Source organism: Rhamphochromis sp. 'chilingali' (genome assembly GCF_963969265.1).
Source record: "Rhamphochromis sp. 'chilingali' genome assembly, chromosome: 7".
Classification (NCBI taxonomy): Eukaryota; Metazoa; Chordata; class Actinopteri; order Cichliformes; family Cichlidae; genus Rhamphochromis; species Rhamphochromis sp. 'chilingali'.
This window is the reverse complement of record NC_137934.1, coordinates 10,853,624-10,880,620: the sequence shown is the minus strand read 5'-3', so window position 1 is coordinate 10,880,620 and position 26,997 is coordinate 10,853,624. Positions and strand designations below refer to the sequence as shown.

General features: G+C 40.5%; 2 protein-coding genes across 2 annotated transcripts in view; one reads left to right on the top strand and one right to left on the bottom strand.

The window, feature by feature from the left end:
* Positions 1-26,997, top strand: part of cacna2d4a (calcium channel, voltage-dependent, alpha 2/delta subunit 4a) — a 107,338-nt gene that overhangs the window by 14,412 nt on the left and 65,929 nt on the right. Inside the window, exons 14-26 of the mRNA XM_080886804.1 lie at positions 910-987; positions 1,475-1,555; positions 1,655-1,729; positions 1,834-1,920; positions 2,021-2,092; positions 2,253-2,314; positions 2,474-2,541; positions 2,626-2,671; positions 3,912-4,009; positions 4,791-4,884; positions 5,024-5,116; positions 5,918-6,045; positions 8,046-8,114. Coding sequence (XP_080742930.1) covers positions 910-987; positions 1,475-1,555; positions 1,655-1,729; positions 1,834-1,920; positions 2,021-2,092; positions 2,253-2,314; positions 2,474-2,541; positions 2,626-2,671; positions 3,912-4,009; positions 4,791-4,884; positions 5,024-5,116; positions 5,918-6,045; positions 8,046-8,114 — 1,051 coding nt within the window. The remainder of the gene's footprint in view (positions 1-909; positions 988-1,474; positions 1,556-1,654; positions 1,730-1,833; positions 1,921-2,020; positions 2,093-2,252; positions 2,315-2,473; positions 2,542-2,625; positions 2,672-3,911; positions 4,010-4,790; positions 4,885-5,023; positions 5,117-5,917; positions 6,046-8,045; positions 8,115-26,997) is intronic.
* Positions 17,579-26,997, bottom strand: part of lrtm2a (leucine-rich repeats and transmembrane domains 2a) — a 28,039-nt gene continuing 18,620 nt past the window's right edge. The window contains exons 3-7 of the mRNA XM_080886803.1: positions 23,486-23,715; positions 22,833-22,958; positions 22,209-22,297; positions 21,559-21,716; positions 17,579-20,425 (exon numbers count right to left, since the gene is read on the bottom strand). Coding sequence (XP_080742929.1) covers positions 19,905-20,425; positions 21,559-21,716; positions 22,209-22,297; positions 22,833-22,958; positions 23,486-23,715 — 1,124 coding nt within the window. The 3' untranslated portion in view covers positions 17,579-19,904. The remainder of the gene's footprint in view (positions 20,426-21,558; positions 21,717-22,208; positions 22,298-22,832; positions 22,959-23,485; positions 23,716-26,997) is intronic.

Genomic DNA, 26,997 nt, shown 5'->3' with positions numbered 1-26,997 from the left:
ATAAATGAACTGGTTTTTATCTTTGTTTAATATTTTTTGATGATCTGAAACATGTGAGTGTAGCAAATATGCAAAAACTAAATATATAAAGAGAAATGAGGAAGGAAGCAAATATATTCACATATTCACTTAATTCTGAATATTTAGACTATGGTCATTATAAAGAATGCAGATGTAAAGCACCACCTCCCTGGCACATTTATTACATGTATTTAATCTTAAACATTTTTTTTCTTATGAATTTATGTTTTCCTCCCTTTCATTTGGCCACAGAAATATTACATTGTAATTTGACAATCTTACTGGAGGTGTTATTCTTTAGCCATTCATGTGTGCTTTTTCCCCCATTTACCATTAACTTCAGTTGCCAAGTACAAAAAAGGTAATTGTATGTGGAGCTAGTTTTAGAGATTTAGCTAGAAAAAGAAAATGAAGTGTAGCATTTGTAACGACATGCTTAGGTTTTGTTTAGTTAGTGGTTGTCAGTTTTTAGTCACCTCTAGTAGTTTCTTGGAGCTCCAGTAGCTTTTGCTAAAGCTAAAGTTAGCTCATCCTCGAGATACCAGCTGATCTAATGTTGTAAGTCTTTGTTTTTCACTTGAAACCACATTTCAAGTGGTTTTTCAAAATGCTTTATTATAAATTCATTTAATCAGTTTGAAATGTAATCTAAAGTGGAAAGTTTAAACTTTTTTTTAACTATACAAGCCGGTACTAGCTTTTTTAAGAGTTAGCTTGTAATTTAACAAGCTAACTCTTAAAAAAGCTAGTATCTCCAAATCACTTATTTTTTTCAAACTCTGTAAACAAACCTGGATTTGCTTTTGGTTTTTTTTTTTTTTATTAATTAATAAATTTTTTGTCCACAGGCTAACTAATTTATCTGAAAGTGTGTTTATTGTATCACAGCTGTTCAACACTCAGGCACAAAGCCTGCTCCTGATGACCTCAGTAGCCATGCCTGTGTTCAGCAAGAAGAGAGAGACTGTAAGTAGTTTTTTACAACTTTGACCTCACATTGTGTCTTTGTGTTGATAATGGTAAATTAAATTGAAATGAAATTGTGATAGATCATAACAAAAGTGGGAGTTTATATTCATAAATCTGTATAAGAAATAGGGTTAAAACCGAAGGAACCAGCCTTGATCTGCTAAGAAACAGGCTGCCTTAAATTTGGAAGCCTTGTTTGATTCAGTATTAACTTTTAAACCACAGATCAAAAAAGTCCTTTCTTCAAATCAGAGCTGGCTGCAAAATAAAACCACTGCTCTAACAGTGTGACCTGGAAAACAAAGATTAACAAAAAGTCACTCACTTATCTCCAGCTAGTTCACAATACTCCATCGAGGCTTCATGCTGTTATCATCTCAGATTTTATTTGAGCTTATTGTTTATATTTCGTTTCAGAGTGAGCGCTATTTAATGTGATTTTGATATATTTAAAATTCTAAAATGATATTTTTACCTCATAAAGTTATCGCACGGGATTCTACTGGGAGTAGTAGGAACTGATGTTGCCTTGAGAGAACTGATGAGAGTAGCTACAAGATACAAGGTAAACCAGAAAGTAACACACCCTGTAACATATATGCTGTACTTCAGTACTGTCAGCAGTTTGCTTCCTTATGGCTGTCTGCTTATGGTCTTTTTATAGCTGGGTGTTCATGGCTACGCCTACCTCATCACCAATAATGGGTACATCTTGTCTCATCCTGACCTGCGACCTCTGGTACGAGGATTTTTTTGTTGGTATTAGATAATGGATTATGAGTACATGCCTCTTATTTTAAAAGCATACTCTTTTGTCTGTGTGCCTGTGCTTGTGTATGGCAGTATAAAGAGGGTAAGAAGCTAAAGCCTAAACCCAACTACAACAGTGTGGATCTGTCAGAAGTGGAATGGGAAGACAGCGAAGAAAAAGTGGGTAACATAAACTTACACGCATTTTTGACCCTTTAATTTCACTTATTTTCTTTGACTTATAGTTTAAGTTGCTGATATAGCTTAACTTTTTTTTTAGCTGAGGACCGCCATGGTTAAAGGAGAAACCGGAAACTTGTCTTTAGATGTGAAAACTTCAGTCGATAAAGGAGTGAGTAATTTTGTTCTTCAGGAATCTGTTGATGTAAAAGGAGACTTAGTGACTATTATATCAGTTATTTCCCCTTTTTGTCCCGTGTACCTCTTTTTTCAATAGAAAAGCTGCCTTTTTGTGCTCACTGTGGTGTTTATGAAGCCTGTTTTTCTTACAGAGAAGAGTGATGTTCCTGAAGAATGATTACTACTATACTGTCATCAATGAGACACCATTCAGGTTTGTCCAGTTTCTTTAAACTTTACTAAATTCCTTAAATTCTCCAGTAAAACAAAACAAAACATATAAACAAAACAAGTCTCCTTCTTACATTTTCTATATTGCCTTCTTAAAGTTTCCCACATACTGTAACGGTCTTGGCCTTCTCTGTGTTGACAGTCTGGGTATAGTGTTGAGTCAAGGATATGGACAGTATATCTTCATAGGAAATGTCTCTGTTGAGGAGGGTAAGTGTCCAATCTCTGTACATCTGCGTTTGTGTCTGGGTTTCATACACCCTGGCTTATGTCTTGACTTCTCTTCTTACGCAGGTCTTCACGACTTATTGGCTCCTGATCTGACCATAGCCAACGAGTGGTGAGTTTAACTTGCAGTGTAACAGGTTGTGAGATAGGTTGTGTTTCCCATTTTTCTACAGGGTGGTTTATCCGGTGTTCTGACAAACCGTCCTACTTTGGGAAGTTGTCCTACCCATAGGTTAATTTGACGGTGACTTCTGACAAACCCGAACACCGTCTATGTTGCACATAAAGTCAGAGTTTTCAGTGTAATTAAGGTGCTTCCTTTTTACCCTAACTTAAGATGAACACATAACCTGGTCTGGAGAAGGTTTCGGTTTTGAAATCGGTTGGTAACGCCACATTTTCATTAGACAGCTTTTATAGTAAAGTGCTGTCTAGATTATCTGATGTACTATTATTTTTTTTATAAATAGAGCTTATTCGGTCAGAGCTCATAAACTACATCAAATGAAACTGTAAAGTTACAGCAGTGCAAACTGTATGTGTGGCATTGTCACTGGAATTTTCTTACATTCAGCATAAAACATTGATGCAGAAAATAAATGTTTTGTGTATAAATGTTGATCCTAATCTGCTGCTAAGTCCCTTTTACACTGCTGGAATTGCAGCTGCTTGAACCCAAATTAGAAGATTGATGGGTCACATTTGTAGGCTATATATCAAAGAGAACATTCAATCAATAAAATAAATTTTCTCTTTGATCTGGTAGCAGACTAATGTGATTTCCGTGGATCCTGGATTAGGAAATGGGAGAGAGTTAAATCTGAATGCACTGAGTAACCTTGTGTTTAAACGTATCAAAAATTTCATATCTCTGATCTGCAGCAGCTGCACAGTGAGTGCAAACTAATAATGTTAATAAATATGTTAGATTGAGATAATATATTTATTTTACAGCTCTGCATGCTTATGACGACTCTGAGTTCACAATTTTCAGCAGCATTAATCTCTGCCTCACTCTTAGCAGTATTATTGCTGTTATATTCTTTATTTTCTTTATAGACATCTTATCATCTTATATTAGATTGAAATAGTCACATTGAAAAAAAATAGGTTTTGTTGTTTAATGGTGGCTGGCAAATAGCTTCTAAGGTGCATTACCACCACCCTCTGGGAGTAATAGCATGTTGCATACTACAAGGTGCCCATAAACAAAGGAGAATATATATATTTTAAGACAAGAAACAGTTGCATAAACTGTTGGTTATTTTTTCTTTCTTTCGTTTTTATTTAGTAACTTTGACTATATTTGAAAGTCCTCACCGTGCTTAATTGACATATGTGTGCGTTTGTAGGACCTACTGTGAGACAGACATTGACCCAGCACACCGCAAGCTGAGTCAGCTTCAAGCTGTGGAACAATACTTCACAGGCAAAGAGCCAGATCTGGAGTGTAAGTCGTGACTTAATGTCAAGCATCGCATGAATGCATCAATGTCAGAAGTATAAAAATGTGTGTTTAGTTGGATATTTTTTTGTAGCTGCTTCTTGGTAATAAATCTTATGCTGCTGTTTATATTTATTAAATAAATAAATTGTTTAATTTTGCTTCTTCTTGAATTCAGTCATCCGATCCAATAAACTGCACATACAGTAAGTTATTATGATGATTATGTTTTTCATGGGTCCAGGATTTATTATGTCTTGGTCTGATTTATTGCCAAGAAACACTGTTACAACAAAGAAATAATCAGCAAAAATTTAATACATTTTTCTGCTAAGTTTATATACCAATAAGTATATGTCACTTGTGACTTTGTGCGATGTGCAGGAGTAAGCACTTAATGGTGAGTTTTGTACAACTCAGCATCAAATATGCCAGAGAATACTGAATCACAGGGAGATACTAATATGCTGGACATTAGAACAGGGAATAGACAGTAATGAGTCACGACGTGACTCGAAACTGGAAATAAACTCAGCACAAGATAGAAAACTGTAACCAAAATGAATCAGGAAGACATCTAAACAGGGAATACTTTGTTACCCCCACAAGGGAGGTAGCAAAGAACAAGTAACACAAGCAATGTTACAAAAGAAACAGCATTCAAACATACTGTAGGGTCATTCTCAAAATCCAAAAGAAACGTTAACTCGCAAAACGCAAAGCCCAGGGTCCAGAACTCAGGGACCATAGCAGTATAAAAGCACACCGTTATACTTTCTCTGAACAGGTGATATGCAGCTGCTGCAACAAACGCTGTTTGATGCTGTGGTCACGGCTCCCATGGAAGCTTACTGGAACGCCCTTATGCTCAACGTATCCAGGTGAAAATGAACACAAATGTTCCTTCAGTTCATGCCACCAACTTTTTACACAGTTGGTGATTCTTATCTATACTAACATATATTTTTCCTCTTTATGTGTGTATGTGCGTTTGTTTGTTTCTCCCTCTTGCTCTCTCAGTATGGATGAGGGAATTGAAACAGCATTCTTAGGGACCCGTTCAGGCCTCATAAGGTTTCTGAGGTATGCCGGTATCGAGAAAAGAATTGGCAAGTGAGTAAGAAAAGTCCAACTGCATCTATGTTGTCATGCTATTATATCCAAAACCAAATAGAAACTGGTGTCAAAAAACCTCTATAAAAGGTTTACCTTAGACTGATGGTAATTGAAGACCTGATGATGACTTTATGCCCCCGTCTTGGTTAATTAAAGGTAAACTGAACTTAATCCCTGACACCCAGGTGGCATCTTTTGGGAGAATTTTCTGTGTAGAAACACAATTAGCATATATCCAAAACATTTGACTTCTGTTTAGGCTGTATTTGCATTTAGACATCAGGGTTTTGAGATATGACAGACACAGCTACAATCATCAATTTAAGCAAAGATGAAGATACAAATAAGTCTTCCACTACTCTCGCTACTCTCTCTATTGTTCACCCTGGGGTTGCCCTCCCCCAGGCTTGTCCCTCTGGCTTCCTGTCCTGGGTTTGGGATTGGCTGTTCTCCTGCCCTGCACCCCTGTTCTTTGTTCCAATTCCGGGAATCCCCTCTATTTGTATTATTACACCTATTAATCGCAATATTGCAATATTACAAGCAATCCCAAACTATAGTCTCTTTAACTCTAATGTATATTCATTAATCTGTTATTCTCAACATTAGTAAATCCTTTCTTTAGATATATCTCTTGAAAAGCAATGGCTGTCTTGTTAAGGCAATTTAATATCACTATTTTTTTGTTTTCCAATTTTAGTTTCCCACTTTATCCAGTTGCTTTTTTCCATGTGTCAAAGACTCTTCTTGTTAATTAAGCAATGGGTTGTTCTTTTAGCATATTTTGTCTCTCCCCAGGTCTTTCCTGACCTCCACAGACAAGGAAAATATGTTCACCCTGGACCATTTCCCAGTGTGGTACCGCAGAGCAGCTGAGTACCCAGCTGGAAAGTTTCTATATTACATGCCCAGACAAGACACTAGAGGTAGGAGGACATACCTTTACTTAGTATACGCACACCCACAAAATAAAACAAACAAACAAATCCTACGAAATACTATTTATGATGGTGTTTTTTCTTTTTTCTTTTTGCAATGTTCAGCAAATTGAGTAAAGAATCCCCCATGTAAGGCTAGTTTTTGTACCGTCAGGGGGGTACAGCTGCTCTTTTCTGTTTCCCTCTATGTATATTAATGCAGTTTGCATAAATCCTGAAACATCATGAAACATCTACTCTGAACACCCACTTTATAACATCTTCAAGGAAACAGCAGTACTGGAAGACTCTTCTCTTTTTGTTGTAAAGTGAAGAGATACAGGAGAACATTCGCACCCACTGCCCGTATGCCTTTTCAAGTGTCATACAAATAGTAGATGAGCCCCGTCAGACATGTGAATTTCCCTAAATAAAGTTTTTCTTATTGTTATTATTCTTATTTGCATCAACAAAGTTCTTTGACTGGTTAGGAGAGATCGGGAAATGTGATTTTTATTGAGGCAAAGTGTAAAGTATTTCATCCAGCTTGATGTATATCCTAAGATATGTCTTGAACAGTTTTCAGCATCAGAGTGTGAAAATTAACAGCCGTGTCATCTTTGCCATCACATCATACTAACCTCATTTTTTTTGTAGTTGAGAAAGGAAAAGTCAGAAAAAAAAGCATGCAAGTTTGAACCTGGCTTTTCCCTGCCTCTGGATTAAATTCTCTTGTTTTGCTCCACTGGAATAAAATGTATTTTTAAAGAGCTTTGAAAAATATGTTGGCATTAAAGCGATTTAGCCTGCGTCAGAGGGCAGGAATGTAAATTTAATCTCCACTACACAGTGCACAGTGTGCAGCTGGAAACACTGCTGCTCCTAATGTCAGAACACAGTGGTTGTGTATTTTCTGCATCTATTTCCTTCGACTTACATGCATAGTTTTTTAGAGTTATAAAGGAATTTTAGGGGCTTTATGTTGACTGGTGATAATCATTTTGTGGTGTATTTCCACGCTTGTGAGATGCACTTTTAAATATAAACTAGTTCCCAATACGTATTAGGAGTTTGATAAATGTAGTGTGTTGTTCTTAGATGTATTCAGGGACTATGAGGCTGACTATAGCGCCACCTTGAGTGCAGAAGAGGTGGAAACCCAAGCGGAGGAGGGAGGGAATAATCCAAGGGAGGCGGAGAATGAGGAGGAGGAGGAGGGTAGAGGAAAACTGTTTCTTTTACTTGGCATGCCTCCTCTTTTTCATTTGATTTTTAGCAGATAAATCCTGTTGTCCCTGTTTTCGATTTGTTTCTCTTCTGCCTTTTTCTTGGTCTGTCGTTCTTTTTTCCCTTCTTTCTCTTTCACTCTCTCTCTCTCTCTCTCATTGCATGAGCATGCAATTAAAGTATGGAAACCTCCTCTCCTTTCTTAGAAAGCCTTCTCGTAAAGCCATCTTAGTTACATAGTTTTTTGGGCATCATTTTTTTCCCATGCTGTCATTGTGTCTTTTTCGTCTTAGTGACCGAATAACAGAAATATAAACATGGTGCACATGGACTAATATAACACACTGACAACATCCTTCTGTTATAAATGTATTACTCGATTAGCTCTCATAATCTGTGTTACATAATGGCTTAAAATGTTAATCTGGCTGGTATGTGTGGTTTGATGACAGTTGGCGTCAGCTGCCACGAAGGCTCAGAGTAGATGCACGGAAGAAGCATGTGCAAATTTATTACATTAATCCAAACTACCTCTCCAGTCCAAGTCAGCCTGTCACATATATATGTTTTATTTAAAAAAAACACACATTTTTGACATGCTTAAATTTCAACTGCCACAATCACTAAGTGTACGAGGATATAAATATTTCTAAGAACATTTTCCGCATGCACATACAGTAATCCTGCATGTCTGTATATCTGGAAGGCATCCGTGCATGCACACATACTTGGATTTATAAGGTACTGTAAATACCTGCTAATTGTGTGTGTTGTTCTACCAGCAGGGAGGATCATGATTGCTGCCACTGCTGTCACTGTGACGGTGGGCAAGAAAACTGCACTTGCTGGAGGTAGGATGACAACTTCTGTTTTAATACACACCCTATCTGTCTCTTGCACACATGCTTCATCCCACCGCTGCCTCCCTCTTTCTCATTTCTTTTTAATCTCCTCTTACCTCTCATTGCTCTTTCAGTGTTTTCTCTGCCTCTAAATTTTCCATTTCTCTTGTAAAACACTCAACCCCTGCATATTTAAAGCATATTGTTCTCCAGTTTGCTCTCTCGCTTTTGTTCTTTTCTCCCTCGTCTGTGTCTGAATTTTCTTACATTTTCACCAAGTAAAATCAGCTTGCTGCAAAATGTATTGGTGGATTTGTTGATGACATTCGAACTTGTTGAGTGGATGTTAATTGCCTGTGGTGTGAATTATCAGCAAGACTTTGCTTTGTTTGGCTTAAGTTCTGGCCCCTTGTGACACTGATGAGTGTGTCACATTATTGCATTTGAAAAAAAAGGGAGCTGTAATTGAGTGTGTGAGTGCGTCTCATTTTGTACGTTCAGAGTCTTTGGCTTTGTTTCACTGATTCACTGATGTGCAGGTTAGTGTTTGTGTGTTTGTGTGTGTTTGCCCTGGTAAGTACATCTGTGACTGACACACTCATCAGTCATAATTATCCGAGCGAAGAATCTCTGAACAAGTTTGCGTGCATGGCTGTCAGCATTTGGTGTCTCATTACGATGACAGATAGACAGAAGCACAGTTAAACACACTGACACAAACACGCGCTTATCTGTGTTCCACAGCTTTCCTAGAAATAATCTCAGGTGTGAAAATCTTGTTAAATTTGGAAGTGGAAAACAGGAGATAAGGGAGATATGAGAAAGAGTTTAAAATACATGTTTCAGTCTTTCTCTTAGCCTTGCCAATTGTCATTTTTTACAGGTTTTCTTTCCTTTGCTACATTCTTACTCTTGCTGCTGGTTTAGAATCCACACTGTTGCAAAAGGCTGAACTTAGACCTACAATTTGGCTTACTGAATCTATTATGGGGTTTCATTAAACCACAAGCTACAAAGGAAAGATGGATGTGAAATAATTATGATGTCTAAAAACAGTATTTGATGTGTGTACAGTATAAATGAGATATATTCCAAAAAATATGGTTATAACAACAACATTTTTTGAATTATACATTCACCAGCTTTTTCAGGTTCAACTGCCGTTCAAGTGCTCTTAAAACAATTAATTTAATTATCCAATCACATGGCTGTAACTCAGTGGTTATATTCAAGAAGACATGGTCAAGACAAAGTTCCAACTGGCTATCAGAAAGTTGATTTTTAAGTGACGTATGAAAAAAAAGAGAATATCCAAGGAGCAGCAGTCTTCTAGGTAAAAATATCATGTTGATGTCAGAGGTCAGAAGAGAATGACCAGACTTCTTTGAGATGATAGGAAAGCGACAGCAACTCAAATAATCAGGTGTGACAACCAAGGTATGCAGATGAGCACCTCGGAATGAACAACATGTCAAGCCTTCAAACTGATGGGCTACAGCAGCAGAAGACCACACTGGGTGCCATTCCTTTCAGCCAAGAACAGGAACCTGAAACTTGATCAGTAGAAGATTTGGGTTGCTTAGCCTGCCTCCATTTCTGCTGTGACGTTTTAATGGTGTGGTCAGAATTTGGCATATACAACATGAAAGCATGGATCAGTGGTTCAGTGTATCAATGGCTTTGTATCAATGGATGCTGGTGATATAATGGTGTGGGAGATATTTTCTTGGTACACTTTGGGCCCCTTAATACCAAATGAGCATTCTTTAAACACCACAGCCTACCTGAGTGTTCATGCTGACCATGCCCACCCCTTTGACCACATTGCACCCATCTTCTGATCTATTTCCAGTAGGATAATGCTATATGTTACAAAGCTCAAACCATTTCAAACTGGTTTTTGGAACAAAGCAGTCCATTCACTGTATTCAGATGACCTCCACAGTCACCATACAGTGGCTTGCAAACTTTTCCACATTTTGTCACATTACAGCCACGCACACCCCACTTTTCAGTTATTTACTTGTAAAAAATGTTTGGAAACATGTATGATTTTCGTTCCATTTTCGTTCGTACACCACTTTGTATTGGTCTTTCACGTGGAATTCCAATAAAATTGATTCATGTTTGTGGCTGTAATGTGACAAAATGTGGAAAAGTTCAAGGGGGCCGAATACTTTTGTGAGCCAATGTATTTCAATCTAATAGTGCAGCTTTGGGATGTGGTGAAACAGGAGAGTTACATTGAGGATGTGCTGCTAACAAATCCAACCCAGTACTAGCAAGGAGTGTTTTCTGAGTAAATATAATAATCACCATTTCGTGGGCACAAAAGTTAAAGTTCATCACTAGATGCCAAGTCCATCAACTTCTCTCCAAGCTGCAGCAAACTCAGAGGGGATGGTTTTATAAACTTATTGGTATGTGTGTGTAAGGAACACATACACACACCAAGTCTCTCACAAGCACATGACTCAGTGTGTTTCACCCTTTGATGCTCCTCTTTAAATCCTCACATACATCTCTCTTTTCTTAGCCTCTGCTTTCCTAAGCTGTCAGATCTGTCTGCCTCCACATCACATTTCTCCTCTCTGTGTTTCCTTTTTCTTTTCCCTATCATGTCATTTTTTTCTCATACCCCTTTGCCCTAACTTCCTCTCTACCTTTGTTACTTACTGCAATGGAGGGTTTCTTGTCGAGAGTAACATTCACATAGCAAAATCAAATATTTAGAAGCTGCTTGGTCAAGGAACTCGAGCACATACGCTTAAAGGTGTATTCACTCCTTGTAATGCACATTACATGCTTATGCATTGTGAAGAATGAGAAAGGTAATGTAAGCACAATGAAAAGCACAGCTTGCACACATGTGCCAAAATAAAAAGACAAGCACAGAAATGTGAAGACAAATAGTTTGAACTTGTTTTTTTTCAGTTGATTGGATATATGATGACTATCTTCACTTCTGTGTTTCAAATTGCACAAATGTTTGCACCTAATAATGTTGCAAATTACACATTAACTAAAATAAATCCTAAATTCAAAATATATTTAATATTTGCATGACTTTAAGTATCTAAAAATATTGCAATTCTACGTATAACCACTGAGTGTCAGTGTTTATCTGGACAGAACACAGTCAGTTGTCTATCAGCGTCTCTGTGCATCTTGTGCTCAGCTTTCATGCTCATTTAGTGGCAGATTTAATTTCTTCTTCTTTCATGAAGGCCATGGATTTCCTGTGTCAGAGGCTGATCCAAAATCAGTGCACAGTGACTACAAAAAGACTGTGGTTATACCGTCTGAGGGCTCAGCAATGGATTAGAATATCTCTGTGGCATAAGTGACATGCTGTATATAAATAAACCTATTCCTACTGATGCAGAGGCAGACTTGGGAAAAGAGGAGGAAAGAGTGATGAGTGTGTGTAAATAAAAAAAGACAGAGACAGAGGGATAGAGCAGGCAAAGAATAAAGAGAAGACATTTTACATGGAGGAGGAGAGGAAGCACCTAATAAGGATATAAATGAGCGAGAAAAGGAGGTAAGATCAGGGTGGAGACAAAAAGGGCACACAATAGACCAGACTGAGCAAGTGATAAAGAGACAGAGATGAGAGAAAGGAAGGTGAGAAGATTAAAAAATGATAGGAGAAGAAGTGACAAAAAGATAAATTGAGACAAGAAAATGGACCCAGAGAGAACAATGAAAGGTGAGAGGAAAAAGAGGGAAAAGTATGGGAAAACATATACCTATATTCAGATTAGGATTAGGATTCAAGATTATTGTCAGTACACATTTAAAAATACAGGGTAATGAAATACAGTTTGCATCTAATCAGAAGTGCAAAGAGCAGTAAGTGCAAGAAGAGCAGATTATATACAGATAAGGGCAGTGTAAAAGGTGGGAGTAGTTATGTACAGATTATGTACAAGTAAGTTAAGTATACAGATGTTTATACCACATCATCCGTGAAAAGCAGAGATGAGATTCTGAGGCCACCGAAGTGAAAGCCCTCCGCCACTTGGCTGCGCCTAGAAAACCTGTCCATAAAAATTATGAACAGAACCGGTGACAAAGGGCAGCCCTGGCGGAGCCCATCACCCACCGGGAATGAGTCTGACTTATTGCCGGCAATGCGAACCAAGCTCTTGCAACGGTTGTATAGGGATTGAATGGCCCGTAGCAATGGGCCAGACACCCCATACTCCTGTAGCACCTCCCACAGGACACCCCGAGAGACGCGGTCGAATGCCTTCTCCAGGTCTACAAAACACATGTAGACTGGTTGGGCAAACTCCCAAGCTCCCTCAAGTATCCTTGAGAGGATAAAGAGCTGGTCAAGTGTTTCGCAACCAGAACGAAAACCGCATTGTTCCTCCTGAATCTGAGCTTCGACTAGCGGACGAACTCTCCTTTCCAGCACCCTGGCATAGACTTTCCAAGGGAGGCTGAGGAGTGTGATCCCCCTATAGTTGGAACACACCCTCCGGTCCCCCTTCTTAAAGATGGGGACCACCACCCCAGTTTGCCAGTCCAGGGGTACTGCCCCTGATCTCCATGTAACATTGTAGAGGCGTGTCAACCAGGACAGCCCTACAACGTCCAGACCCTTCAGGAACTCGGGGCGGACCTCATCCACACCAGGGGCTCTGCCACCAAGGAGTTGTTTAACTGCCTCAGTGACCTCGTCCCCGGAAATTGGCAAGTCATCCCCCTCATCCCCAGACTCTGCTTCCTCCTTGGAAGACATGTCAGTGGGATTAAGGAGGTCCTCGAAGTATTCCTTCCACCGCCCGACAATTTTCTCAGTTGAAGTCAGCAGCGCTCCGCCAGCACTATACACAGTGCAGGTAGACCAAAGCTTTCCCCTGACAGTTTGCCAGAATCTCTTCGAGGCAGTCCAAAAGTCTTTTTCCATGGCCTCTCCGAACTCCTCCCACACCCGAGTTTTTGCTTCAGTCACTGCCTGAGCCGCGTTCCGCTTGGCCTGTCGGTACCTGTCAGCTGCCTCCAAAGTGCCACAGGCTAACCAAGCCCAATAGGACTCCTTCTTCAGCCTGGTGGCTCCCTTCACCTCTGCTGTCCACCATTTGGTTCGGGGATTACCACCACGACAGGCACCAACCACCTTGTGGCCGCAGCTCAATGCAGCAGCTTCAGCAAAGGAGATGGTGAACATGGTCTGTTCAGACTCAATGTCCCCAGTCTCCCTCGGAATGCTGTTGAAGCTCTGCCGGAGGTGTCCGTTGAAGATCTCACGGACTGGGGCCTCTGCTAGGCGTTCCCAGCACACCCTCACTATGCATTTAGATGCACCGGGTCTGTCCAGCACCTCCCCTGCCACCTGATCCAGCTCACCACCAGGTGGTGATCAGTTGATAGCTCAGCCCCTCTCTTTACCCGAGTGTCCAGAACTTATGGTCGCAGGTCTGGTGATACAATTACAAAATCGATCATCGACCTGTGGCCTAGAGCGTCCTGGTGCCATGTGCACTTATGGACACTCTTATGTTCGAACAATAGAGTGTTTGTTATGGCCAAACTGTGATTTGCACAGAAGTCCAATAACAAAATATCGCTCGGGTTCAGATCAGGGAGGCCGTTCCTGCCAATCACACCCCTCCAGGTCTCGCTGTCGTTACCCACGTGAGCACTGAGGTCTCCCAGTAGGACAACAGAGTCTCCAGGTGGAGCACCTTCCAGCACCCCACCCAGGAACTCTAAGAAGGCTGGGTACTCTGAACTGCCACTCGGCGCATAAGCGCAGATGACAGTCAGGACCCGTTCCCCGACCCTAAGGCGCAGGGAACAAACCCTGTCATCCACCGGGAAGAACCCCAACATACAGGCAGCAAGCCGAGGGGATATTAGAATACCCACCCCAGCCCACCGCCTCTCACCAGGGGCAACTCCAGACTGAGACAGAGTCCAGCACCTCTCCAAAAGACTGGTTACAGAGCCCAAGCCATGCGTATAGGTGAGCCGGACTATATCTAGCCAGTACCTCTCAACCTCACGCACTAACTCAGGCTCCTTCCCCACCAGAGAGGTGATATTCCATGTCCCAAATGCCAGTCTTGGTAGCCGGGGATCAGTCCGCCAGGGCCTCCGCTCCTGGCTGCCGCCCGGCACACATTGCACCCGACTGCTATGGCGCCTCCTGTGGGTGGTGGGCCTGCGGGAGGATGGGCCAATATCCCCTTTTTCGGGCTGTGCCCGGCCGGGCCCCATGGACTAAGGCCCAGCCACCAGACGCTCACCCTCGGCCACTGTCCCCGGGCCTGGATCTAGGGCGGGGCCCCGGTAACCCTATCCCGGGCAGGGTAAACTGTTCCCTCAATGTTTTCCACATAACGGTCTTCTGAATCGCTCTTTTTGTGGTCCCTCACCCAGGACCAATTTGCCATGGGAGACCCTACCAGGGGGCAAAAGCCCCCGGACAACATAGCCCCTGGGATCCCTGGGACACACAAACCCCTCCACCACGATAAGGTAGCGATTTACGGAGAGGGAACTGTATACAGATGTTCTATATTGCTATACAGAGGGGCAGATATACAGATGTACTATGAACAAATATACAGAGGTACCGATGTGTGGTAATCTACAGAGTGCTATGAATATAGCTACAGTAGTGGAAGAGTAGCACTCTTGAACAGTGAACAGTGAACAGTGTAAGTACGTACTGTAATGTGAGCATACAGTGAATGTTCATGGTCATTGGGAGGGATGAGGGGGAGTGTAGATGGTTAAGTGACTGTGAATGGAAAGGTTCAGCAGGGGACTGAGTTTAGTAGGGTGACAGCTGTGGGGAAGAAGCTGGTATTAAACCTGCTTATTATAGAGCCTTCTGGAGGGGAGGAACTAGAAGAGTTTATTGGGAAGATATAGTCCCTGGGAATGATGCATGCCCAGCATAGACACCTCTGCTTGTGGACATCCTCAATGGCAGGACGTGGAGTCCCTGTGATGCGTTGGGTGGTTTTCACCACCTGCTGCAGTGCCTTGTGGTCAGCAACAGAGCAATTCCCATACCAGACTGTGACGCAGTTGGTCAGGATGCTATCTATTGCACAGCAGTAGAAGTTACCCAGTAAGTCAGCAGACAGGTGATTCTTCTTCAGTGTCCTCACGAAAAAGAGGCGCTGATGGGCCTTCTTGACCAGGCTGGAGATGGAGATGTCCCCAGGAACTTGAAGCTGAAAACCCATTCAACAGCTGTGCCATTTATGTAGATGAGGACATGGGTGTCTCTCTTCTCCTTCCTGAAGTTCACAATGAGCTCCTTGGTTTTTCTGGTATTCAGGAGCAGGTTATTGTCAGCACACCATACAGCTAGGTCCTTTACCTCTTCCCTGTAGTTAAAGTCATCGTTGTCACTGATGAGACCAATCACTGTCGTGTCATCCACAATCTTGATGATGGAGTTGGATCCATACCTAGGTCTGCAGTCATGGGTGAAAAGGCAGTAGAGGAACAGGCTCAGCACACAGCGCTGTGGAGTGCCAGTGTTGAGTGTGATGTTGGTAGAGCAGTCATGGCATGACCTAACATGCTGGGTTCTGTTGGTCAGAAAGTCCATGATCCAATTATACATAGAGTTGCTGATTCCAGTTTCCACAAGTTTAGTGATCAGCTTGGAGGGAATAACTGTACTGAATGCTGAGCTGAAGTCAACAAACAGGATTCTTGCACAAGTATTCTTGTTGTCCAGGTGTGAGAGTGCACAGTGTAGTGCTGTGGATACAGCATCCTCTGTACTCCTATTGCTTCGATAGGCAAATTGGTGAGGATCCAGTGTATGGGGAAAGCATGTCTTGAGGTGTGCCAGGACCAGTCGCTCAAGGGACTTCATAACTATGGGTGTGAGTGCTACAGGGCAATAGTCGTTCAGGCACGTTGATTGTTTCGGCACTGGCACAGTGGAGGTGTTCTTGAAGCACGCTGGTACTACTGACTGGGCAAGCGACAGGTTAAAGACCCCTGCAAGCTGAAACATATATATTTTATTATATATATATATATATATATATATATATATATATATATATATATATATATGAAGGTATAGGCTAATTAATGTGTTTTTGACATTGTATACTTATTCCACCTATATCTGCTGATGTGCTCTTTAATCCAAATTATATTTATTAAATAAATAGTCCTTATATTCTTTTAAACCTTATATTTAGTCTGAATGCAAATATGACATAGGTGTGATATGTTTTTATTTAAAACAATGCATATTAACTAGGAAATGCTTCATCACCATCTTCATAGCATCGTTGTCATAATCACAATCATCATAACAACACAACACATGTAGATTTCTGAGCAGTGTAGTCTCAGAGGCCCTTGGTCATCATGGCTGCTGCAGTTTTTACGTAACAAACTAGAATTTATTGTTCTTTATGCACACAGACTATAGGAACAGGATCAAGCTAGCTAAGATACTTAGCTACAAACAACACAAGACCTGCAGACCAGGGGGTGAGAGGACAGTGTTTCTGGATTCAAAGACAGAGTTTAGCTTTTGCTTTCGTTACGGCGCTACCTCAGAGTCTCTAAAATTCAAGGTTATATCACACAGTATTTAATGTCAGCATGTGCATCCATGAAGACGTCCAATGTGAAGCTAATTTGGAAATTGCTTTTGCTTGAGCGCTTTCTGCATCTTTTCAGGTTAGTGAAGCAGCCATTGTTATTAAATTTTGACAAATTTTAAGTTATAATGTACACCCAAGGTGTTTTGAACTCTATGATGAGATGCTCTTTCTGGTCATCAGTCAGCTCTCTTGCATCCAGAAGAGCTAGACTTACTTTTTCTGACCTTTTCCAAATTGTTCTCATTGTAACTTAAATACACATTGAACATAGTTATTATATTGTAAAAACAATCCATTAAAAATAAGCTTGTAGATACAGATTTTGACATCTTTGTAATTGCAATATAGACAGAAAGTATCTTCATAAATGCAAATACTGTTTCTTATTTTAAAATAACTCTGTTTGCACATGATTGAAATATTACCCAAGGGCTTCCAGTCGTTCATCATAACAACAACTCTGCCATACTTTGTGAAGTAAAAAGTCCAATCCTCGATGCCTACTTTACCTACCTACAGAATTCCTGTGATAATATTAGCCTCATCATGGAAATCACTTAATTAGGAAAATTAAACACCTTTTTTGCCTCATTCCAGTTTAAGATTACAGAAGATGCATTGGCAATTCTAAATGAAAATTTTGGAGCATTTAAGGAACATGTAGATACCTGTCAAAAGGTAGGTGTTATTATTTATAGTACAAGTACTTTCCAATCAACATTTGCCATCATATCCAGAGTTTATGTCAGTATATTTAAATGAAACACAGACATTACCTGTGTGCATGAAATACACACGCAGGGATATAATTTGGTCCTCCTGGAAATACTAATCCTGTACAAACAGGGATTAAGTCGCATTATGAAAAAATATTTGTAGGAGATAAAGCCACTGCTATTAAATTTTAAAAAAAAAAATACATGTTAGAGCTCTATGCCAAATGATCCCAACCAGATTAACATTAGGCATAAACTGGTAAACTCTTTCTATGCTTCTTTCAGAAACCTTACCAGCTAGTCAACACAAATAAATGGAAACAACAAAGAAATGTTACACAGATATTTAAATCTAAAACAGAACATAGAAGCCATTAACACAATAAAACACATACATCATGAATTGATACAGAAAAACCGTAAACGGCTACTTTAAACGATTCTGGATTGTTGGGCCAACACACCATAGAAGACTAGTATAATAATATGTATCTGCATCATACCCAGATATAAGATAACACACTATTAATATAAGTTTATTCGCAGCCAATCACAAATTGAGAGGGAACGATAGTTTTAGTATGGGGGGAACTTAAGTTAGTTATTGTACTCTGCTAACTGTAAAATAATAACGTTTACCAGGCCATAGATAGGGATACTCATGAAAACACTACGTAAAGAGCAAACAATCAAACCGTTTATGTGACTGCACTGAGAAACGAGTGTTAATCAAGCGATTCCTCTCAAATTAATGATAATTACGTTTTCTTTTTAAACACAAGGACTCTTTGGCAGTGACATTTTCATGCAACTTCCATTGCATATTGCAGACTGTTCAAGAAAAACAAACAGACAAGACTATGGGAGAAGGGATGCACAAAAGGATGGAGTCTTTAAGGAGTGTGAAAAAAACCTCCTCAAATAGCACTGGATAGAGAAAAAAAAGATAGCGAGATAAAGGGATGAGAAGGAGGAGGGGTAAAAATAGCAGCTTTTTTAGTTTAATCCCTCTTTTTTAATAATCCCTCCAGGCAATTCATCCATCTTAGAAAGAAAGAAGGAGGACAGGACGGAAAGAGAGGCCAGAGGGAATCTGTTTAGGGAAATAAAGTGCACAAGCCTGAAGTTTGTAGTTTATAGATGAATTTTTGTAGTCCTTGCCAGAAAACCAGGATTCTCAGAGAGTTTTTTTATGCCATAGTAGCAAACTTTCACCTCTGATAGGTGAAAGGAGTTTCAAAATGAGTTCAGAACAAAGAGCATGTGCTTTAAAGCAAAGTCTGTGGTCCTTTGGATCTCAGTAACTGTGGTGTAATCTTCCTTGATCCAGAAGCATAGTCCAAGTAACACCAGAACATGGATTTGATCTGATTCTTTTGATCTGTCCGGACATTTATCATAACCATCTTAAGCATCAAACAAGTAGGAGCTTTTTCTGAAGCAGGTGAATACAGCAAATTCAACATTCCAGTCATATGGTTTAATCCTCCTTGAGCTGATTGATAAGATCCAAGTCAGAATCTCATGGACAGCTTCACTTTTGAATACCTCCAGGCTCGAATTAGTCCACAGAAGATCCAGAGCAAAAGTGAAGTCTGATCCGAACAGGCCAGAGTCCCACTAATGTGATAAATGAATGCTCATCTGTAAATCCAAATGGTTTTCTGTTACATATATCAGATCTAGCCTCAGTATCTTTCCTTTGATAAAGTAGTAGATCGGATTTCCATCTACAAATCGTCTTAATTTTCTATCAGCTCTCCTCATTAATGTCAGTTTCTTTCTTGAGGTCTTGGAGGTTGAGGAGAAATCAGAGGAGGATCAGTCCAGAAGAGAGTGAACGGGTCTGTGCTCAGGTCTTGGTTTCTTGAGGGGTTTACTGGCTTTGGAGAGGCTGAGAAGGAGAAGGTTACAGATAAACTGAGAACTGCAGGATACTTCCTGATACAAGAAATTCTTCTCATATTGGTCCAGTCAATACCGTACAAATTATGAATCCCTGATATCTCAGCCCAGGTTTACAAAAACTGGCTCACCGTGCACCATGAGTGTTCTGTAACTACTTAAATGATATGTTTCATACTGAGAGAGAGGAACCAATTTTTTTTCTCCTAGCCAATATACTGGTAAATTCAACAGCAGTAGGTGGCTGGTAGGCGAGTTGGAGGGATGTTTGGGAATGAATACTGCAGTGAGAACGGGTCCAAATGGAAGAGAGAATCTGGGAGCAGATAAGGTATGTGTGTGAGGGAGTATGTTAGAGAAAACGACAGAGTGGAGGAGGTTAAAAATAGAAAAAGAAAGGAAGACAAAAAGTGGGAGAGGTGTCAGTTTGAGAGTCCCAGGGAGAGATACTATAACCGTCTGTGTGTTTAAAACAAGCTCTTCCATCTCTCATCTCTTTGAGCCCTTTTAATTTTCACCCTTTTCATCCCTAAGCCTTTGACGTGCCAAACCCCCATGCCATCACTCCTTTAGGCAACAGAGGAGATCTGTTTCTCATCCCTGTCCTCTCCATCAGCCTCTCCATCCCCCATTAGCGGTTGCCTCTTCTTTAGCTCTCTCTGGTATTTGGCCATCAGGGAGGCGTAGATACAGCCGTAAGCCGCGGCAGCCACCATCATTATGCAAACAATGCCACACACCACGCCGGCAATTACAACCGTACCAATGGCGCGCCGCACGCTTACAGGTCGGTAGCGAGAGCGGGTGCAGTCCTGTGGAGCCTCTCCACCTGTTCCCCCACTTCCAGTGTTTGAAGAGGAATCATCAGCAGTGCTGCCGCTGCTGTCAGAAACTGGCGTCGACCCGCTGGGATTGAGAGCGTTCCTGCTGCAGGGAGGACCGCCTCCTTGTCCCGAACGAGAACCCTCACCCCCTCCGTTCTCATCTTCGAGTTGGAGACAGTAGTTGAACATTTCCACCGGAACGCCACGGATGTCTCGCCCACGCAGATCTTTCGGTAGTGTGCACTCCACCGCATCCACCTTCCCCCCTAAATGGAGAGAGACAGAGGTGTAGAGACAAGAGGACAGTGAGAGGTCATTTATAAAGCGCCTTATGTCGGTAAAGCACTACCAATTAACGGAAAACGTAGGAAAGACTTGGTCGGGGGTGGCTGTGCCAACACTGGGATGAGTCATACATCACTTCACAGACACCAAGTTTACTGTGCCCGCAACGCTAGGTTGGAGATAGCCTCAACTAAACCCTTGTATAATTCATGAGATGACATGCCTGGCTTCAGCAAAAAGCGGTAGCATGTGTAGACAGGAGAAATATCTGAGTCACTAATTCCCACTGGTGGCACGAGGGTACAGCCCTGCAAACACAGTATTCGTAACAAGGTCACATGCTAGAAAGCCATTGATCTGCATTTTCAGATAGGGCAGGTTAAGTGACAGAAGCAATAAGATAAAAGCAATGCAAAACAGAAAGACAGAATGAGTATTTAGCCCCCAGATTTTTATCTCAGCCTGTGACAGAAGACTCTTTTACAAACACATCTTTCTCTACAAATATCTCCAGATATTACAGCTGTGCATATATAGTAGTCAACACAGGCTGCTCTCAAGCTTTGTCTTACTTTCTGCAAGACTGCTACTGCCATGATTACATGTTGAGCTATGAAATGTCTTCATGCAATTTGTCTGCTCATCTTATGATGTCCAGTGTCCTATGAGGTGTACTGAACTTAGCAGGAGTTAAGCCCAGCAAAGCAGAAGAGAGCAGAATGAAGCAGAGAGGAGAATAGAGCATAAAAGAGAAGAGATGCTTCATTAGCGGGGCAGCTGGGGCCCAAGGCACTGAGGTGAATGTAGATTTTTACACATGAGGAGAAAGAGCGGAGAGCAGCTGCGGTTATCTGATGTACTAACAGCCCACAGAGACACGTGGATACAGTACAAGGAAGCGCACAATGAGCGCGTTAATGCGCATTATCACACTGATGCGCTTATATTATACAGCCAGAAGCACGGTGTTGCAGAAATGGAAACAAATACCCAGCCACATAACCTCTCGTTTCTGCCCACTCCTTCGTGACCCCATTCGGCCTGTTGTCCTTTTCCCTCAGTTCAAATCAAGCGTAGCCTTTAAAAGTTCTTGTAACATAAATCAAACAGCCACCTCTGTACAGCAGCCACTCCATCCAGTGTTTGAAATCGCGGAGGTTGCAGTCACATTCCCAGGGGTTATGGCCCAGTTCCAGGTGTTGCAGATTGGCCAGCGGCTCAAATGCTGCCCTTTCCAAACCATGAAGCCTGTTACCCGCTAGGGACAGCCACCTTGGAGTAAAAGTAATAATAATAATAATAGTTTAGTAGAATTATATCAGAATAATCAGTGTTGTATGGGTATGTAACGCTTAAAATTGAGGGGAAAAAAAACAAAACAGAATTATTTACTGAAAATGTTTGGTACTACTACTATCAGTCTTACTGGTTATGTCAACATTGTTGCCTTGGCCTGACTAACACGAGTAGTGCTGCTTAGTTTCTGTGCCAGCTGGTCAGCATAGACACAGTGTCTTCAGAAAGGTTTCCAACATTTTCACCTTCTTCTATGAAATTACAATAATCTTATAATCTTCTGATTATGTTAACTAAGATCTCTGCGCTCTCCTTCTGGAACATTATCCACGACTCTGACCTTGTAACTCATGAGAGAATATTACATTGTTCATAATTCTGGATCGTGATCTTACTCTAGTGTTTGGTCCTGTAAGTGAGCACCCGATTAAAATCAGTGTAAATGAATGTATTCTGGTGTGTACCTACCTTAGGCTCTGCAACTCATCCAGTAGGCCGAGAGGAATTGTGGACAGACCATTCAATGACAGGTCTAGACTCTGAAGACCGCTCAGACCCTGTAGAAACATCAAAAGCAGGCCTTTGTTTGATGGTTGGGCACTTTTTTTCATAAAACCCACTGGCTTTACACATCTTTCCCATGTAGCTACTGGCAGCTACTGATTTTAATTTACATTTCCAAGTGAAGTGATGACACAGACTTATCCTACTGACTGTTCTGATTTAGTGGATGAAAGTGCTGGGAAAATGGTTTGTTACTAATTTAACACCTGGACAGGGGCCCAATCTTTTAAGTATAACTGCTCAGGTTGGCTCGATTAAGCACAGCCCGTGAAGTTCAAATCCAGACGCTTAAGCTTTAGCTTTGTGGTATCAGCTTTGTTTTCTTTTTCAGTCACATTCAGTACACTGTAATGATAATACATATCACCCAGTACACGGAAGACAAAGACAGGTTTTCCATGCATTTTAGCAGGGAATATTTGAGTGTCCTATGTGATTTGTAGTTGGAATAATGCCATTTATTCTGTATTTAGTGAGCAGTGTTGAAGGCTTTACGAAGTATGGTGCTGTGTAATTTAGAGTGCCTACCTGGAAGAGGTCTCTGTCCATTACTGTTAAGGAGTTGTTGCGCAGAGTCAATCTTGTCAGGTTGGACATGTCTCTGAATAATCCGGCTGGTAAATTATCCAAGTAATTATTAGAGAGGTCCAGTTCCTAAAAAACACATGCAAATTATGCACAATTTAGACACTGGTGGTAGCTGATGATCTTTTTGAGTATTACAAATAACTTTAACTTAATCTGGCACTTATGTTTAAAATAACTAGTGGTGTTTTGGTGGGTATGAAAATCTGAATTAATCAAAAACTGCAAACGTTTCATTGTACATTAAGCCTTGACAGGAAACAGAAGCAATTACTTCTATCTGATATGGTAAATAAGAGACATTCATAAATAAAGAGCAGCCAAGTGTTGTAACTAATGAGGTTGTATTCATTGCACAGAAACTATCAATTGTTTTGTTGCTGCCAGCCACAGTAAATGCAAATTTTTCCTGCAAAACCTTGAAAATGTCAACTTTTTCTTAACTTTTCAGACTGAGATCAGAGGTTTTCTGCAGTTTGCTCAATATAAGATCCGCCAGACAATATCACTTATTGTGCTGCCCACACAGTGATGAACAACAATGTAACAACAACCCACAACATGTTCAGCTTTGAGGCAAAGAAAAATTTCACAACCTCCAGAGAAGTGAGGTTAGCAAAGGCAGCTGCTCCCAGCGAGGCGAGTTTATTGTTGGTTAGCAGGAGTGAGCGGCTCCTTGGAGGCAGGAGGTGCAAGGGAGGCAGAGAGGAGAGACCCCGGCCTCTGCAGTCCACCACCAGGCTGTCCGAGGAGCAGAGACAGGGAGGAGGGCAGGAGCAGGTTGGCGGCAGCAATGCAGCTAGGAGGCAGAGGACACAGAGGAAGACTGGGGGAAGAGAGAAGGAGGGAGGAAGCAAAGGAAGGAGAAAACACACTTGTGAATTATTATTTCAATTATGTGTACAACCGGAAGGGACTGGAGGGAAAGTGTAAATTATGATTATGACTTTAATTAAAAAGTAAGTGCAAGAATCATTATCCAGCCCATGATAAGTGTCTGTGAAATAGCCTCTCAATCTACGACGTTAATAGGAAGCAGAAACAATGATTATCTTTGATGCCAGTGAGGATGTTAAAGTTGTGTCAAATACACAGAACTGTACAGTTTTATGTAGAGAAAGATGTAAACGAGAATTAAAGAGGAAAGGGAAACAGACTCGGAGAAGTGGTTTTTGATTTGATTTTTCATTTCCATGATTTAGAAAGCGTTTTATAAACTGCACAGAGAATCTGATTCATCGCTGTCTGATTGAAAGTTGCAGAAGAGATTTCCGCTACAAATCTGAGAAATCATGCAAACTTGAAACATGTTCCGCCTGAACTATCACAGCTGAACCAAAACAAGACTCAGACTAGTTACCGTGTCTCTCTTTCCCTTCTCTCTGTGTGTGTTTGTGTGCATCTCATGAGGGAAATCCCCTTTGTTTTATTTCATTTTCAGATCCTTGTTTTCCTGCAGACTACCGTCATTTCGTCATTTCTGCTCATTATCTCTGTTTATTTCTCCTGTTACATCCTTCCTCTTTGTTTCAAGTTTTCCTCACTGTTCTTTCTTTTTTTATTACTTCAAACTTTTTTTTTTACTCATTCTTCTTCTCGTTGTTTCTCTGTGTGACCTAACATCTGTCTGTCTCTCTCTCCCTTCAATAATTTTCCCTCTCCCACTCGAGTCTCTTTATCTTTCTCATTCCCTTTCACTCCAAGTCTCTCGGCACTGCTCTGTATTCCCTCAGTGTCTCGTTACAGTGGCTGACTTTCTTTCCATCCAATTGCTTATCGGCACGACTTAGGCTTTATCTCTCTCTGTGCATGAGTGTGTGTGAGTGTATGTGTGTGTGGGCATGTGTTTGTGTGTTAAGCAGCAACAAAGCGTAATATTAAGAAAACCACTTTGTCTATACTCCAGACACAGACACAGCACTTTCTACATCCTGACAGGACTCTTTGTTTTGCCACCAGATTTCATCTCTTACATCATCTGCATATTATTAGCATTTAATTTTTAGCGCACAACTCCCTTTTGCCACACTAAATCTCGCTCACTCCCTTGTTGTTATATTATTTTTTATCTGCATTCAGGTTCATTCCCCCCCTCACCACACACAGTGGTTCAGATGGCATTTAACGCTCTGAATATGACAAATCTCAGTGAAATAGATCTTTGGTTGCCAGACCACATAGCTGAAAAAAGAGAAAACAACATGATGAAGGTCAGAAGGTATGAGTGATATGAAAGTCATATCATTCTTCTAAAGCCGCTTTTCTTTCCTCAGGGCTTCTGTATCTCATTACTGATAAAATATGAAGTTTGTTATGGCGCAGTGAGAAAGAGCATTAATAATATAAAGTTTTATTCCTTTTGAACTGGTTCTAAATTGACTTTCAGTGAGGAAGAAAACCAGGAAATTCACTACCAGAAAGTGAACTTTAGCCTAATTAATCATAAATGAGAAGTCCTTCAGAATGGAATGAAGGGCTGACTGATGCTGAGATAAATGTATTAATGGACGTATTTGTAGTCTCATGTCGAATTGTTATATAGTCTACTGTATAGTTTATTGAGCACATACACTAAACGAGCTTTATTCTATAGGATAAAATGCTATAGCCAAAATCATAATCAGTGTATATTCATTCAAAATTTATTTTATTGTCTTTTCTAAAACTTTAAACTCTTTAAGCTAAAACTGTAAAGAAAAAAAATTTGCTTGATTTATAACAAAAGCCTAAAACAAAAGCATCATTGTGAAACAGAATTGGCTTTTTATTTCAGTTATTTTTTACTGATAAACTTTAATAGCCTTAAAATGTTACTGATAAAAGCCAAAAACAGATTTGAAATTAAAATGAGATTATTCACTCGGAGTTTGCAATATAATTAAAACTACAGCAGTTAAATAGAAGTCAGCACTCAGTAATTTAGAACTATAATTTTCCTGTTCTAACAATTATCATCCAACAAATATCTTAAAAGGTCTTTTTTTAAGTTATTGCTTCTTGTTTGCCCCTCTTTTCTTTTCAAATCCAAGAAAAATACCAATTTTTTCGAGAGCATGATTTTTTTCTAAGCTAGTTGTTTTCCTCCCCTGCCTGGCTATTCATGAGTTTGCAACCACTTGGAAAATCTTGTCACCAAGGAAAAATGTACTGTGTGCCACAACCGGTTGCTTAAAGTTGCTGGCTATCACCAGGTGAAACTGCACCAGATCCACTTTGCAGTTTCTTTTGTCACTATCAGATTGCCTTGGCAACTCATATTTTGCATTTTACTCATCAACTTGTCTGAAAACAAACCCTAACTAAGTAACTGCTAACCATTAGTAAAACACAAACCAGAAACTGAGAACGCTGTGACTTACTGCTACTACCAGCACAGGACCACATACCTCTGTGCAACCAATTTCATGCTAGTGATTGCCGGCAGCCTTTAGAAACCAGTCTCCAACCAGTTGCGGAATACACTCTAGTGATTTCCAGAGGGTCACTAACCTGTCTCCAGATATGGTGAATGGGACTTTAGCGGTTGATTTCACAGCGACTTTCACCAGCCTCCATCAAACAACTCAGGTAATAGTGGAATACACATTTTTCTCTCATTGCCAGATGGTTTGCTAACTGTTCTTTAGGCCTGTGTGACTGGGGAGTGATCTTACCAACTTCTGATCATGTGAAAGTGGTATAGAGTTTCTCATCTAAAAACTTTGCAAGACAAAATAAAGCTCATTCCCCCATTTTTTTTTAAATCTTGAATTTCTTAGATGATGGTAGCAATTAAAGTTGTTTCCAAGCAAGAATTGCTATTTTGGTTTCTTAGCTTATTTGTGAGCTACTTTCCCTCATTCTTGATAAATTTAACTAAGCACTTCATTTGTTCCTTTTACATAATTCTTTTAATCATAATATTACATGATTAAGAGAATTTAGACTTGCACTGGTGCAGAAATAGTCCCTTTTTTCTCACAGTTTCCTTTCCAGACAGAACATGACCTCCCTCACTCAGGACATTGCCCTATTTTACATTCTGATCCAAAGAGCTTCAGCAAGTGAAGGCTGTGCCCTCATAAAAAAGTACTAGTGCTCTAGAACTCTCTCTATCCTACAGTATAAT